This window comes from Epargyreus clarus, unplaced genomic scaffold (genome assembly GCF_041222505.1).
Source record: "Epargyreus clarus isolate Ecla_fem2 unplaced genomic scaffold, WU_Ecla_fem_2.2 ptg000034l, whole genome shotgun sequence".
NCBI classification, from domain to species: Eukaryota; Metazoa; Arthropoda; class Insecta; order Lepidoptera; family Hesperiidae; genus Epargyreus; species Epargyreus clarus.
The window spans coordinates 11,678,287-11,695,056 of NW_027332239.1; the positions used below are offsets into that span (position 1 = coordinate 11,678,287).

A 16,770-nucleotide genomic window follows, 5' to 3' on the forward strand; every position below is an offset into this window, starting at 1 on the left:
AGCTGTGAGTGTTCGAGACAAAAGATAAGCCGCGCAATTTGTCCGCGATTGTGCTCACAAATTTCGGAGAAGAACTAAATTCGCCCGAAATTACTCTGAGGCTTGCCGCCGTCGGCTGCTCTGGAGCACGTGTTGTGTTAATTAATTCTGAGGCTTTGTTCGATTGAATTTAGAAGGCGCAAAATTTGTTTTTTACTCCTTAACCTAATTAAAAAACAGAGTTTTCAGTTGGATAATTTTTAAAACAAGCCACAAATTATCCTAGGGAATTGTTGACCAATTTTGACCATATACTATAATATAATAATGCCAGACTCGTCCTATATCGAGAAGATGTAATAATGAATTCGAGATTCTCTTCGTTTTATATATCAGGTACTTATTGTTTCTTAAGAAAGTTTTATTTTTTTTACTGTAACCAATTTGTTTTCATCTTTTACTTGCGTCTTTTATAATTATCGATGTAATCGAGAGCGTTAAAAACGTACCCTTCGAAACGTCCGTTGCTCACGACGCACAAAAAGCCGGCTCCGGTTGAACAGGTGCAAAGGAACAAATAAATCGTCAGACAAAAAGCTAGGACGAGTTCGCAGGTAGGTCCGCCATATGGCCCCGTTTTCGGTGCAAGCAGTGTTCTCGAACCTACCGATGTTTCGGTACCTACCGATTTTGGCCCTGTCCTACCGATACACCAAAACGCATTGATTTTTCCACGATTTTAGAGAGTGTAAATGATCCCATAATTTTTTACCGATTTATGATGCGGAGTGGCGAATTTTAAGAAATTGTTATATATGATAATTTAGAACTATTTTGGGATGAAGTCAGTTTAGTAAATCGATAGATATTGAAGGGACCGGCTCGCACCATGAATGAGAAAGGTGCACTGGATTCACTCTGCAATGTCATAAAAATGTCGGTGTAATTGAACATGACGTTTAGTTTTCAGAGTTCGTTAAGATTCGACAAGCGAAGCGTTCATATTGTTATGTCACGGTGTGCTGTGAGGGTTATGGTAGACATATTATCGAAAATAAGGGTTTTCCCCACCATAAGGCTGTACGTCTTAGTCCTCATGGGCTCTATATACCCCTTATAATATAATCAACTGTAGCTACGTACTCGTAGTCGTATTTAAGATTAGTTATTGTTGTAGCTACTTTGTTCACAGTGGCGTTAGAATTTTTTGGGATTTTTTTCATTGACAAAAAAGCAGTATTAAAATAACTTCCAGATTTATAGAGTAGGGTTTTATTAAAAATATACGAAGATATATATTCGTAACAAACTATAAACCATATTAGAGTAGATGATTGATTGGGTTACCTTGATAATAAAAGGTATCATACAGTTTGTATGTGTATAGGTAGTTACTATGTATTGTGTCGGAGCTTGGAGCAGCCCAGCCTAATCCATTGTTCATTGTAATCCTAATGCATTATAGATAATGGTTTTAAGTCTCCTTAGTATAGTGACTATATATAATTTAACTATACTTACTATTACTTATATCCCTTGATGATTTTATTATCTTCTATATTATATTAGAAGCAGGAACTGCTCTGAAAGCAATCAATCACTTACTTTAATTATTAACGTACGCAAACACAGCAAAATATTTTTTTAAAGTTACATATCTAATGTGTGTAGGTAAATAATAATTTCCAAAAACCTTGTATGTATGCATTTATTAACCGCGATCGCTTTTCTTATAATTGCCGAAGTATCTTAATTTAATGATTAAATATGTGTTTTGTTCAGACCAAAACAACTCGTGAGCTTAGTTTACATTGAAAGTTTGCTTATAAACCACGATAAGCCTTACGAGTACAAATTGATAGTGAATTAAGCGGTTAATCTGATAACACTATACATAGATGACGCCAAACTTAAACAATTGCCACGAGTAAAGGACTATGGGAAAATTTCATCTTAAGTTTAATCCGATTGGATCTTTAAGCAAGCTGTACGGTGTGTTTTTAACTAGGTCAGTGTAAGGATATCCGTAATCGTAATAAAACACATTCTAATTTCTCAGATATAATTCTTTCTCGGTCTTTTAAGCCCCGATTAAATAATTAGGTAGTACGTGTAATGTAGGTATGTGGTTTTGGATTCTATAAGTACTCGTAATTGCATGTTTAATGACCAACTTGTTTTGTGTTAGGGCTCCCAAAAAGCTAGTGGTATTTGTCGGCAGTTTACATTGTAAAAGAGATATTTAAATATTTACATTAAAAATATTGATAATTTATTAAACTGGACATGTGTTAAATAATAACATCATCGTATAGAATTAGGGCTGATAGACGGACAGACTATTTTGGAAAATAATATTTTATACTATGTACCTACTGATGTTCAAAGTAATTTCGATAAAGTAGAAATAGAAACCACTTCCTATAATCCTTTGCTTCTATCAAATGTTCCATGTCGTTTTGCAAAACGATCTGCATTTATGAAAAGCCGGAAATGACTCTGTGAAACGTGAATATTACGTCGAATAGAAAATTCAATTCAGAATTGTAGTTTTCCGAAAATAAATTTTGCTAAGAGTCGAACCATAACGAAAAACAAATACATGTTCTTTATATAAGAAATATAAAGTTTTTGTATAATTTCCTGTTTCGTATTGTTTATAATGATTTAAATAACTCAGGTTGTTTATTTGTTTTGCCTCTCTGATAGCTTTAGCTTCAACTAGCGTATCAGGGTGGCATACTTGATGTCCATTTTAAAAATAAATAAAGCTGTTACTTTCCGTTGAATATTCAGCATCCAAACAAATCGAATACCAATTAACCTAACAAATGAAATGTCAATACATTTCTACTTACCTACCCGCGTACCTACCGACCTACCTACGTATCTACCGTCGTTAGGGTGGGTACAGACTGTTGTAACGTAACATGCATTGTAACATGAAAGAAGCATTTCATGAGTGTGGACGCAGCGCACGCATGAATTAAGCATGTACCCACTCGCATCTGTTTACAGCATGCTCGCGGCGAACATAGCTCAGTATGTCGAGAACACCGAAAAGAATGGATCGTGACGACCAAATATTAGCCACGATGATTGTTGATGTTCGAAAAAACCAACAAATTCCGGATCGCGGCGCGCACGAGTTGAAATGCACTGTTCGCGCGCGTAGTGTGCACGGTACGTGCGCGTTAGGTATTGCACGATATGTTGCGACAATGTGGACGGTAAACACTGTGTGTAACATTGCATGTAACGTTACAGCAGTCTGTACCCACCTTTACACGTTAAATTCGGGACGCAAAGTTGACAAATGAATCCAATTGACATGCGCGCAACCCACTTTCGTTTTGACAGGCTAATTAATTGAATTTCTCGCGGATACGTGGCGTGGCATGGCGCCGTGTAAAAAGAAATACGGCTGGATTATTCGGGGTTGAAATTTTCGTAATTCGTACCATTATTTCGAGGTGTTCCTACACGTGCGCGCGTTACTTACGCGTGTTGTACTAACTTTACAAAGACCCTCGACGCTCGTTAATTAATTGTCATGTCAACTGCCACTTGTGTTTACGTTTAAATGTATTAGAATAACTAATTTATAAGTAACGAGCGTATGAGTATGAGTAACCATGTAACGAGTACTTTAGGAGCTTTTTTAATTAGTAGTTATTAAACCGTCCAATTGGGAGTGATGTGCGATTCATAGCAATTTAAATATTAAATTAATGAAATTAATTTTGAAAAGGCATATGGGCTAAGAAAAGCACGGTTTTCTTTAATGACTCATGTTACTAATATAAAGTAGTATTGAAAAACATACCGAGTATAACTATAGTGAATATGAGGCAAATAATACTATGTTACAAATTGGTTATTAAATTCAAGGATTATAACATAGACATTCAATATGTGCCTTAAAAAGAAAACAAATATAAAAATAATTTAACCATAACAAGGCAATATAAAAAATCTCCCTTAATTGTTATGGACCGTCGGAATTCATAAGTTCATAAGTGGGTTAACAAAATACCGCCGGCGACTTACTGGATTCCAGCGTCGCGGCGAGTAAATTTCAAGTCAATTGCGCGGTACAAATTCGGCAACAATTCATCAACTATTTGCATATTACAGCGCCCGAGTTTCACCGCGGAGTCGCATCTCAACCGCCACAACGGGACGCGAGTTTGATCTTGGCTTGTTATAACGAAGTAATTATAATTTGTTGCAATATTACATATTTGCCCAACTGTACACTAATCGGGAGCTAGTGGTTAAAGAAACTCGGCCTCTCGATCGCGGGGTCCGAGGTTCAAATCCCAGGCACGCACCTCTAATTTTTCAATGTTATGTGCGTATTAGAAATTAATTATCACTTACTAAAACGGTGAAGGAAAACATCGTGAGGAAACCTGCATTCCCGAGAGATTTATAAAAAAAATTTCAAAGGTATGTGAAGTCTACCAATACGCATTTGGCCTGATCCTTCTCATTATGAGGGGACTCTCGTGCCCAGCAGTGGAACAGTGATTGGTTGATGATGATGATGAGACTAATCGGGAATATTTCAATACATATATAGGCAATGGAAAACTAGCTATAGTTTAGGTTTGTTCATAGAAAAGTGAAAGCTTAATGACAACCTTAAGTAAAGTAAATCTTAAGTTTCTAATAATTACTTTGCATGAGTGTTGTTTTTTGGAAACTCAAAGTATAAAAGATATACCTACAGTAAAAAATGTTTAATGCTAGATATGGAATTCTGAAAATACTGATAAGATAAAATTATAAATGATGGTCTTAAGGTATGTAATGTCTTTTGTTATCATTCCGTCATAATTTACCTCAACTCCGGATTATACACAATGAAGCTATGCTCGACGAAGCTATGCTGCATTTAATAGCCTCTCGACTACCGTTTCAGACGGCCTTCAGATACGGGGGCTGTTTATTCCATTCGTTCCGTTCGTATCATGGTGTGAATGACTCATCCCTGAAATGTTTCTCAACGGGTGACTTGTTTCAAATGAGCATCCAATGTTTGCCGTCAACTGATTCTATTTGTAACGTAAATCAATGATGTGGAACTATTGAGTCACTTACTTAAACACGCGTCTGCTATTGTTAAGTTTGAAGGACGCATGCCCTTAAATACGCCCTTAAGACGTATAATAAAATTAGCAAGGTCAGGTACTTTCAAATTGTTTGAAGTTATTTTAGGCATTCTTCTAAAATGTTGTCTGGAACGATAAGTATTTTGCGTCTTAGTAATTTAGTTTCGTTGCGAATATTTTTGGTTATTTATAAAGGTTATAATTAATTTACAACTTAGTTTCTCCCAAAAATATATCGGAGATTTTATTTTTGTATGACAACCATCTCTTACCACTCGCCAGGAAGAATCTATAACTTGACAGATAACATATACAAAAGCTACTTAGTAAGTTATTGATAAATGTTTTACAAAGCGGTGGATTAGGAGGCCATGTATACAGTATTTTTTTCCCCGTAACAAATTTATAAATTTAGTTTATTTTGTTACAGCAACAAAAGACGAATCGGAGGGCGAGAGTGAGTGTCGCGGGCGGCAGAACGGCGGCGGCGGCGGGCGAGGCAAGCTGCCCTACAACGGCTACTCGGAGGAGTGCCTCGACCGGCTCGAGCCCAACGGGAACATCCCTCACGATAAGGACTCGCACTATGGTAAGCTTTTATGTACAATACTAAAAGCAAATGAACCCTTTGTGGTTCGACTACGACGGCACCACCGCCACGCCTATTTCTGCTTAACAACAACAGTGCTATGCGCTGCTGTGTTCTGATTTGAAGGGTGTGGTAATGGAGACATACTTTTCCGAGGCGTTCCAGCTTAGTCCTCAGGGGTAGCGGCGCATCTGTGGCCGACCTCAGGTAGGAATATTTAATGCTATGTAGGGTTAATTACAGATGTCCATGGGCGGCAGTAGCCACTTACCATCAGGTGGACTGCATGCTCGTCTCTGCTACTCCTATATTATAAAAAAAAATATGTAAAGTTACATACTGTACCGAACATCTTGGAGCGAACCTTAAGTAATCACAATAACGTTCCTACCCTTGAATAAGCTGGAAGCCTTATAGCAGTGCTTACCACGTTACTACACACTGCAAACGTTAACACGAGACACTAGCGCGAATTATAAGGTATTTCAGCCACCGTACACGTTGGCTTAGGCACAAAAAATATATATTATCTATCAAGATTTATTTATCTTTTAAAAATATGTTCAAATCCAAGTATTCTGCAGTAGTTACGGGCTGAGCATATAAATAATCACTTATAACAACGAAAACGGATTTAAATGTGTTGTTTTATTTATGTCTTCAAGAATTTATCTACGGTAATTACGATATTTCGCTTACAACGTAGCGTTTCACAACTCACCCTTGATGGATCCCGCGGGGCATTATTCTAAGCCTGTGACAATTGTAGCTTTTGTAACCACAAATTACTTCTCACGTTAAATGTTATTGTTTAAACAGCAAAAGAAAATTCTTATTTTAAAACGTTTCTCAAGAAATGTTACGCTTTTTTCTGGAGTTTTTATTTTTATTTTGATCTTGGTCTTTTTTAGGGTTCCGTACCCAAAAGGTGAAAACGGAATCCTATTACTAAGACTTCGCTGTCTGTCCGCCTGTCCGTCTATCACAGGGCTCTATCACTGAAACCGTAATAGATAGATATTTGATTTTTTACAGAGAATGCATAATGGTGGCCGCTATAACAACAAATACTAAATATAAAAAAAGTTAAATACAAAAGGTCCCCGTACAACAAAGTGCTATTCGATATTTTTCCAACTTACTAAGGTAGACAAAATTTTCACAATGCGTGTATTTCAATGGCTACTATAATAATAAATACTAAAAATTTAAAAAAAAATGGTTGTACGGAACCCTCCGGGTGCGGGTTTGACTTGCACTTGGCCAATTATTTTAGCATTATGCACATTTACCTACAAGCATTTCTCCGACGAAACTAGTGATGTTGTCCTATAGCTGGATTTGTAAAAATCGCATAGAAACGAAACGTATTTCATTGAAAAGCGCCGACGGTAAATACAAGTAACATTCACTGTATATTTTGCTTTCACGACACAATTAACTTTTACCGCTCGCGGGAAATCCGTGGAAAACGCGCGGTTGTATATTTTTAACAGTTCTCGCAATGGATCCCCGATTCCCGCGAACTAGTTCAGTTTACGGAACTCGTTACAAAGTTACTTCACATTTCTATTTCATTCGACGTTCTGTGAAAGGATTGCACTAAACCAACGTTTTTATAAAGATTTATGGACATATTTTATTAAGGATGCAGGAATAATATCAAGTCATTGTGTGGTGTAAGCTACGTATGTATAATTGTGATATTCTGTTATGAATTTAAATAAAAAAATAAATAATGGTAATGTATGTTTTACGCTACATTTGAAATGAAAGGCGTGTAAAATTTATACTTAGTCTAAAATTACACCTATGCTACGAAATAAATATAAAACCTCCGACGATAACTATATACTTGTCACATTAAAAATTACATGTGTTCTGCTTAGAATTAATTTAATCTTATTCAATAAAAATATAATCTGTGAATAACTGAATATATCCATGTAATAAAACAATTCTACATACTCCTCGGGAAATTCAAACAATTTAGAAGGGTAATCTCTTGTAACAATAAGCGTAACATTAGTACGTGTCTCGTCAGTGAGCTATAAAGGTTGAGTGCCGCTGCGATGTAGCCTCACATAGCACATAATTAAGTTAATCGTTACGCCGGATACATTCATGCGCGACCACGTTTCGGTGCTATGTTGCTGATGGGCTTTATTGTCTTCGGAATTAGGTTCACATTTGTTTTTGGAGTGTAACGAAAAACTGCGTGTGCACTGTTGGAGGTTTTTATTGCGACTAACTATGAAAATAACAAATCGTGTAATATATGCATTCAAATCACAACATGCCGCCCACCAAAGGACGACTGTACTTTACAAAACAGATTTCACATTATATGCTAAAGTTTTAGTTACTTTAAAAATTATTCATCATAATTAATAGGAAAATCACATAGTTTGCCTACTGAGCGTTTCACAATTTCACCATGACATTTAACACTGTAAATACGCGTACAACCGTCTTGTCCAGGATGCTTTGCAGTTATTCTGCCTAATGACCATTTTCCAGGTGGAAGTTGCTCATCTTTTAGTAGAACAACATCTCCTATGTTATATTCTGCCCTGCGTTGTAGCCATTTAGATCTTGTCTGCAATCTTGTTAAATATTCGGTTTGCCATCTATGCCAAAAATCTTTTACTAATTTTTGCGTCAATTGCCAACGGTCCAATCGATTTATATTAACGTCTTTAAATTCAGGTGTAGGTATATTAACTGGCGCTTCCCCTATTAAGAAATGACCAGGTGTAAGTGGTTCCAAAGCATCAGGGTCACTAGTATCAACTGGTGTCAAAGGTATTGAGTTTAAACAGGCTTCTATATCACAAAGTGTGGTCGACATCTCTTCGAAAGTTAAGTTGCAGGTAAGTATTCGACGTAAATGATGTTTTGTTGATTTCACGGCTGCCTCCCATAGACCACCGAAATTAGGACTATACGGCGGAATAAAGTGCCATTGAGTCCCTTCTGATGAAAGGAGTTCCTGTAGATGACCTGGAAGTTGTAGATTTGCTTCTGCAAATGCATCTGCTAAGTCTTTGTTTGCACGGACAAAATTCCGACCTTGGTCACTCCAAATATGAGTGCATTTGCCCCTGCGTGCCACGAATCGTCGAAATGCTCCAATAAATGAGGCTGACGTGAGGTCTCCAACTAACTCCAAGTGAATAGCCTTAATGGACATACAAATGAATATGGCAATATATGCTTTATTCTGTGCAGCTCCACGTCCTCTCGACATTAGAATTTTCAAAGGACCAGCAAAATCGACTCCACAGTGCTGAAATGGACGTGCAGGTGTTGTACGAGCCCTTGGTAAGTCTCCCATCAGTTGGTTTTTAATTAGAGCCTTTTGTCTAGCGCATATTGTGCATCTATGAATATATGCTTGAACAGTGTTCTTTGCTCGTATGATCCAATATTTAGATCGCAGATAAGTCAGGACGAGCTGTGTACCACCGTGCAGTGTCTTCTTGTGTGCGTCGGCGATTATGAAGTGAGTAAGTTCATTTTTATTTCCAAGTATTATCGGATGTTTACTATTTTCAGGCAGGTTTGAGTTGCGTAATCTACCGCCCACCCTGAGGATATCATTTTCATCAAGGTAAGGGTTCAACATTTTTAAGTTACTAGTTTTTGAGATATTTTTGTTTATTTTTAGGTCATGTATTTCATCTTCATGCTCTCTCTGTGCTATCTTGATACATTTGTTCAAAGCTTCGTTTAATTCTGTTGTGCTTATTGGGTGATCTTCAGTGTTAATAGGATTTATCTTGATACGTAGAAACCTGATGCAGTAGGCTATGACTGTTAGAAGTTCGTTTAAATTGTTATAATCTTCAAATCTAATTATATTTTCTTCCTTTAATTTTACATTTACTTGTGTGTTCCTCATTTCTAAGTTAGTTTTAGTAATCCCATGTGGCATTTTATAATCTATTTTTTCATTCTTTAACCATCTTGGCCCTTTCCACCAAATTTCACAGGTTTTTAATTCAGATGTAAGTATTCCACGTGAAGCGATGTCCGCTAGATTGTTTTCAGACATGACATGATACCATTGCTCTTTGTTCACGTTATCCAAAATTTCAACGACTCTATTGGCGACAAATTGCTTCCATCGCATCGGGTCTCCGGAAAGCCATGATAACACTATGGTGGAATCGGTCCATGCGAATAAATTTGTGGGACTAATTCTCATCGCCTGTGCTACGTGTTTTAATAATTTTGAAAGTAGAACGGCACCACACAGTTCCAGTCGGGGTAATGAGACTGTTTTTACTGGAGCGACACGTGTACGTGCAGCAAGAAGTGCAGTTGTTACATCACCGTCATTGTTTATTATTCTGCAATACGCAACGGCTGCATAAGCCCTTTCTGAGGCGTCACAAAATCCATGTAATTCTATTGTATTTTTATTTGTAGTAGTAGTATTTATCCATCTGTTAACTGATATGTATTTTACGTTTTCATAGTCTTGTCTAATTTCTATCCATTCTTCTTTTAGGCGTGTAGGAAGTTCATCATCCCAGTCTATTTTTTCTAACCATAACTTCTGTATTAAAATCTTCACTTTTATTATGCAAGGTGCAATCCATCCTAAAGGATCAAATAATTTTTGTACGTCGGATAAAATAGTACGTTTAGTAATTTTTTCAGATATTTGAGGTAAGTTTAACTTGTAGCTGAATTGATCGTTTTCTAAATTCCAAAGAATGCCTAATGCTTTTATAGTTCCATATATATTTAAATTTAATTCTACTCGTGTTGATCTATTTTCCGGTTCAATTGTTTTCATAAATTCTATGCTATTTGATGACCACTTTTGTAATTCAAAGCCGCCTCGCTTAAGTATTTCTTTCAATTGCTTGCTTATTTCTATGGCTTCTTGTACATTATCAAATCCTGTAAGCAGGTCGTCAACATAAAAATCTTCTTTAAGAATTTTAGATGCAAGTGGATAATCAACTCCTTCATCTTCTGCCAATTGCATTAATGTTTTTACAGCGAGGTAAGGTGCTGGTGCGGTTCCGAAGGTAACGGTAAGTAGACGATATTCCTTTATATCTTCAGATGGATCTCCTCTCCACAAGATGCGTTGGAAATCAGTGTGCTTTTTCGCTACTAATACCATTCTGTACATTTTTTTTAGGTCCGACACGAAGCAAATGGCGTGCATTCTCCATCGCATAATTATACTTCGAAGATCTTCTTGAAGGGTTGGTCCAACCAGCAATTCATCATTCAATGATATTCCATTTTTATCTTTACAGGATGCATCAAATACTACGCGGGTTGGAGTGCTTTCATTATTGGCTCGAATTACTGCATGATGACTTAAATAAACTGCTCTATTTTCATATTCGTTTTCAGGAATTTCTTCAGCGTGATTTAAATTTATGTATTCTTCTATAACTTTAGTATAGTCTTCTTTTAGTTTAGGTATTTTTTTAAATCTTCTCTCTAATTGCAAAAATCTTTGTAAGGCTATTTCTTTGCTGTTACCATCTGGTGAATGCTGCTTTTCTGTTTTAAATGGTAAGTTCACAATATATCTTCCGTCTTCGTTTCGCTTGTGCGTCTTTTCATATATGTCTTCACAGATCCTTTCTTCTTGAGTAAATTTTCTTTCTTTGTCGCTGTCTAATTCCCACATCATTTTTAACATATTGTTCAAATCAATCTGATGGTGCATAACTATTAAATTTTGTGTGTTCGGATTTTTGTCTTCAATTGCACCAAATAAAATCCATCCCAATGCTGTATTTTGTGCACATGGAGTGTCTGGAGGCCCCTTTATGATGCCTGGTTGTAGTATAGCTGAGAATTCTTTTACTCCCAGTAGCAGATCAATGGGTGCTGATTTGTAATACGCAGTGTCGGCTAGTTGTAAATTTTGTAAATGTGGCCAGTCGACAATGTTGATAGATTTAGTAGGTAATTTAGTTGTCACTCGTTTTGTTATTACATATGCATCTGTAGATAAACTAAATTCCTTGTCGTATGTTGAAAGTAATTGAAGTCGGACGACGCTATTGATTTGAGTTTGTGTAGAACCGACTCCTGTAATGGTACCTCGAACTTGTTTCTTTTTTAATCTAAGTAATTGAGTTGCACGTTCACTGATGAAAGATGCCTGGGAGCCTTGATCTATCAGCGCTCGCAAGTATATGGTGTGTCCTTGTTCACTTCGTACCTTCACCATTGCAGTGGCTAATAGAGCATACGTCCGCTTTGCTTGAGTATGAGACGCCATCATTGTATTGACTTGGAACTCACATTCTTCTACATTTGTATTGTTAGGATTCGGTGGCTGTATTTGTACGACATTGTTATGGACCACTGGCTCCTCCGTCTTGGCTTGGTGTAGAAGACTATGATGACGCTTGTGACAAATGCGACAGGACATTGGCAATCGACATAATTTAACCGAATGGCCTATCAGCAGACAGTTATAACACATGTTTTTGTCTTTAACATAATTGTTTCTTTCGATTATTGACATCTTGTTGAATTGTTTACAATGGCACAATGTATGATTTTCGTTACATAACACGCATGTTTTTACTGAAGGAGATGAAATATGGAATGTTCGTTCTCGTGGTTGCTTCGCTCTAGTCTTCTCAGATGTTGCTGCACTGGTTATCGGAGTAACTAACTCGAGCGTTCTAAATTTTGACTCTAAAAAACTCTTTAAGTCATTCCACAAAGGTAATTCGTCCGAGTAATTCTTATTGTATGCAAAGTTCTCCCATTCCTTGTGTGAGTCTTGGTCCAATTTCTGAATGACCAGAAATATAATAATAGGATCCCAAGACTCGGTGTTGACTTGTAAATTCTTTAATGTACTAATGCACTCGTTTGTAGTGTCCAGTAACATTTTTATCTGAACGGCGGACTGAACAGGTATCTTCTTTTGTGAAAATAATCTTTTCAGAAGAGAATTTACAATAACTCGCTTATTACCGAAGCGCTGTTTCAACGTATCCCACGCTTGTGCATAGTTGGAATCTGTTATTTGAACATGTCTGAGAAGTCCTTCGGCTTCGCCCGCTATACTTGTTTTCAAATAATGAAGTTTTTGTACATCAGAGAGTGACGTATTGTTGTGTACTAAGCTGATGAATAAATCTTGAAAGGTGGGCCACTCATCGTAAGATCCCCTGAAGATAGGTAGTTGGATTCTAGGAAGCCTAACTTGTTGTGATACACATCCCACCGAGTCATTACTGCTGTTTTGCGATGAAGTTTGTGGCGACTCCATTTGTATTATTGCATCTTGTATGTCAGCCTTAATACACAGGTACAAATCTTCCAATATGCTGAACTCGTCGTTTGCAAAATAAGAAATTTCACTGCGCTGCATTTGAGGCGTAATTTTGACGAGGGCTTGATGTGTAGAAATAAATGTCTTCCAATAGTCTTCAATGCATTCCATACGAGCACGTAAGTATCCTTTCGTTAATCTACTCTTCGGGCATTTTTTCAAGTTAATTTGTGTCTTCTTCAGTAAATTTGCCGTATCTTCTAATAAACTAAGTAGTTCCATTGTATTAGTAGCCATAATTCCAGATAGTTCGATGCAATGATGTAGTTAATAATACGATGTAAAAATTTTCCACTCCAGATTGAACAAAAAATAATCGTAAACAACTTGCAGAAATAGGTGTCTTCGATAACTCGTTTAAAATGATCTTTAAATCTTCATAATACGATGCAAAATATTTGACTTGGCGTAAACAATTTTTTCATTAGGCTCGAGACCCTTTCTTATCTCTTCTATTGTCTTGCGTTTTTTGCTCGTCGCTGGGAATCCGGCTCGAAGGACCACTATGATGGGCTTTATTGTCTTCGGAATTAGGTTCACATTTGTTTTTGGAGTGTAACGAAAAACTGCGTGTGCACTGTTGGAGGTTTTTATTGCGACTAACTATGAAAATAACAAATCGTGTAATATATGCATTCAAATCACAACAGTTGCATATGTAACCACTGACATGCGAGAGATGAAATTAGTTGTATGTTAGACATGGATATACTATGTCCTAACTTAAACAGTTTCCGTTTATACCTCAATATATATTGATACACTAGATTTAATCAACCGTTATAATGATTGCAATACATCCACAAACAGACATAACCAAATTACATAAGGAGATACTAAATCGTTTTACATCTGTTATCGTCTTGCAACACTAACTGAAGTGTCAAAAACATGCGGAAGAAGAAAGAGAAGTCAACAACATTGATTAGCCGTCAAAACGTATTGCATTATTTATTGGATGTTTCTTAAATAAATAATTGGACCAGCTAATTCGACTGATATTCCAACAAAACAACTTCTCATGGATATGAAAACCAAATATTCAAGTGATATTCGTCTGACATTTTATAAATAAACGGTTTCTCATATCGATATGAAAACCGAATATCCAAGTTATAACAGTTTTCAAATAAAACAGAAAACGTCCACATGTATTTATGTTGTTCAACGTTTACATTTATGATTTACGTGATAGCACGCACGGTTAGCCGCGGGAGTGACGTATCAGCGGTTACATCGGCGGATCAGTGCGGTGTAGTGAGTTAAATATTCATGGTGAGATGTGTTCTTGGTGTCACGTTATGCTAGATAATTGTCTGCGTGTCGCGGTTCGCATTATGATGTGGTTTATCCAGCAAACTTGTTTATGTTGCTGTTTGAAGTTTGAATTGATTCTTTATAAACTGCGATTTCTTGGTTTCTGTTTAAGATGTTCTAAATGACAAAATGTGCAATTCCTAAAATTTCTTCCCTGGCAGGATTGGACTCACGAAAATGCTTAGATGCAAAATTATCGGTCTCTTTAAGCCGTAGTAGAACCGATATTTTAATATTCGGGTATCGAACCTACAAGTTTCAGGTCGGTTCTACTCGATGACCATCTTCTGTAACACATCCACAGAAAATGACAATATCATGGCAACGAATAAGAATGAGTTTGTTGTATCGTTATTAAAATTATTACAAGATTAGCGTTCATCTCGTAAAGTTTTTAAAGTTGGCAAGGAACTGATCTAAAACACATAATAAGCTATTCGGCTCCCGGCTCTCCTGTCTAGTCTTATTAGGCTTAACTCCCGCTGCGATGGAGCTAATTACATTTCGAGCCATTATCCCGAGCTCTAGCTACGTTTTTCACGGCGGGCATCAAGCAAACAATATCAATGTGGATATTTACATTAGAACATCTTTAAATAGAAGACAAGTCCTACTTAAAGTCGGTAACAGGTGCAATGGCCTGGCATGGTGGATGGCCTGTGAGGGAAATTGTACACATTTCCATATCTTGATTGACGATTCTCTTCAGATTCATTGATACAACTCCCACAAGTTAATGTTTGCAAATTGCAGCACTACTATGAAATTTCGGTTTTCATTTTCCTTTCTCGGATGTGCTCCTCCGTCAGCGCTACTACATTTCCTAACGTTATTTTATGTTTCTGGGCTACATTTAATAGGTTGCTTTTCACAAAAATCAAATTTAATATTCAAAAAGCTATTTTTATACATCTCTCCTTGTCGTTTTAAACTACCACCGTATATATTTACTGCAGTGTTGTGGGCAGATCGTCTGTCCATAAATATTTTACGCGGCGCGTGTTGTTGCACACAATTCACTCTTTCGTTCAAGTTTGTGGGGTCATAAATTTTAATACACGTCTCTCGTGTTTGTTTGACGTGAGGATAAACCAAATAATTGTCAGCAAGTGATGTCGGCCACACCGCAGCCGCGTATGACATGTATTCCGTTCGACGCGTGTAAACAAACGCGCCTATATAAATATTTATGAACCCAATAGGAGAGCACGCTCGACGCCAACTTCCAATTCGAACCACTCACGCGTGCTTTTTGTCAACACTTAGCAGGTGTTTGTTGCTGAAGTGAGTTTGAAAGATTTAACATTAAAGTGTTCTAATCTTTCGTTAGTGCAAGTGGCAGAAAAGAAAACAAGTCTGATTGGTAAGTAGGTGCAAGTTTAATAGGTAGTGCTTTAACAATAGAAAAGAACATAGCACCTTTTAAACGGCGAGAAGTTTTGTATTAATAATTATAATAATAGTCACGACAAATAGTGAGTAGTAGATAACTAGCTAGGTAGTTTGTACGTCTGTAAACATAAAGTGAGCGGTCAGATGAAAATTACCAGTTGTCACGTTAACTCACGGGTTAACCTAATTTTTACAAATGTTTTGCTACTAAAAGGAGAGCGTTGTTACATATTTTCATCGACTACAAATTGAGCAAAAAATTAATGTGACAATGGTTAAACCCTATACACCACTTTATAATACAAACCGTTATTAATGTACCTTGCCAAAAATCACCAGATTTCTTCAAACGAATTTTATTAATGGTCTCGAGAATTTCAATTAATTTTCGGAAGAAATTTGTTCAAAAGAAATCTCGCTCCAAACACGATCAAATATTTCCTCTTCAGTAAATCACAGAACCTTATCCATTAAGCACACTTCATTTATATTAGGCGCGTAACTGAAAATTATGGGGAGAGCAATGGCTGTCCACCCCATTATTTTTACAGAGGGAATCCCGCAGTGAACTCGTAAAGGCCTTATGACTTTGTACTTATGTATCACTTACGTTTTGTCTTTATGTTTTCAATCATTTCTAATCTGTATTAAATTGATCATTATCACATGTTTTACGACGAATAAATCTCAACGTGAGAATTGTCCTTTAAAAGTTCTCAACATATGTGAAGTCTACCAATCCGTACAAGGTATGTCTAGAGGTCATGAATTCTTCCATTTTGATTCTGGGTGAGACCCGTACCTAGGAGCGGGACAATAATGGGTCGATGACGATGAATATATGTAGAATATTTCTAGTATTATCTTAGTCGCGCGTGTAGGTAACTACGTACACACATTATTAATTGGTTATACTCCTAAAGTCATTTTGACTGCTTTAAATGTCTTCCTGCAACAAGCAGAAGAACTGGAAACTGATGTGATATGAGTTCGGTAGAATGGAAATGGGTTAATATTCAACGTTTCCGTTTGTAGCAAGA

General features: G+C 36.7%; 1 protein-coding gene across 3 annotated transcripts in view; it reads left to right on the forward strand.

Moving 5' to 3' along the window:
• Eip63E (cyclin dependent kinase Eip63E) overlaps window positions 1-16,770 on the forward strand; it is a 136,771-nt gene that overhangs the window by 86,432 nt on the left and 33,569 nt on the right. For all 3 annotated transcript variants that reach the window (XM_073091573.1, XM_073091575.1, XM_073091574.1), the window contains exon 3: window positions 5,527-5,685. In XM_073091573.1, the coding sequence (XP_072947674.1) occupies window positions 5,527-5,685 (159 nt within the window). The remainder of the gene's footprint in view (window positions 1-5,526; window positions 5,686-16,770) is intronic.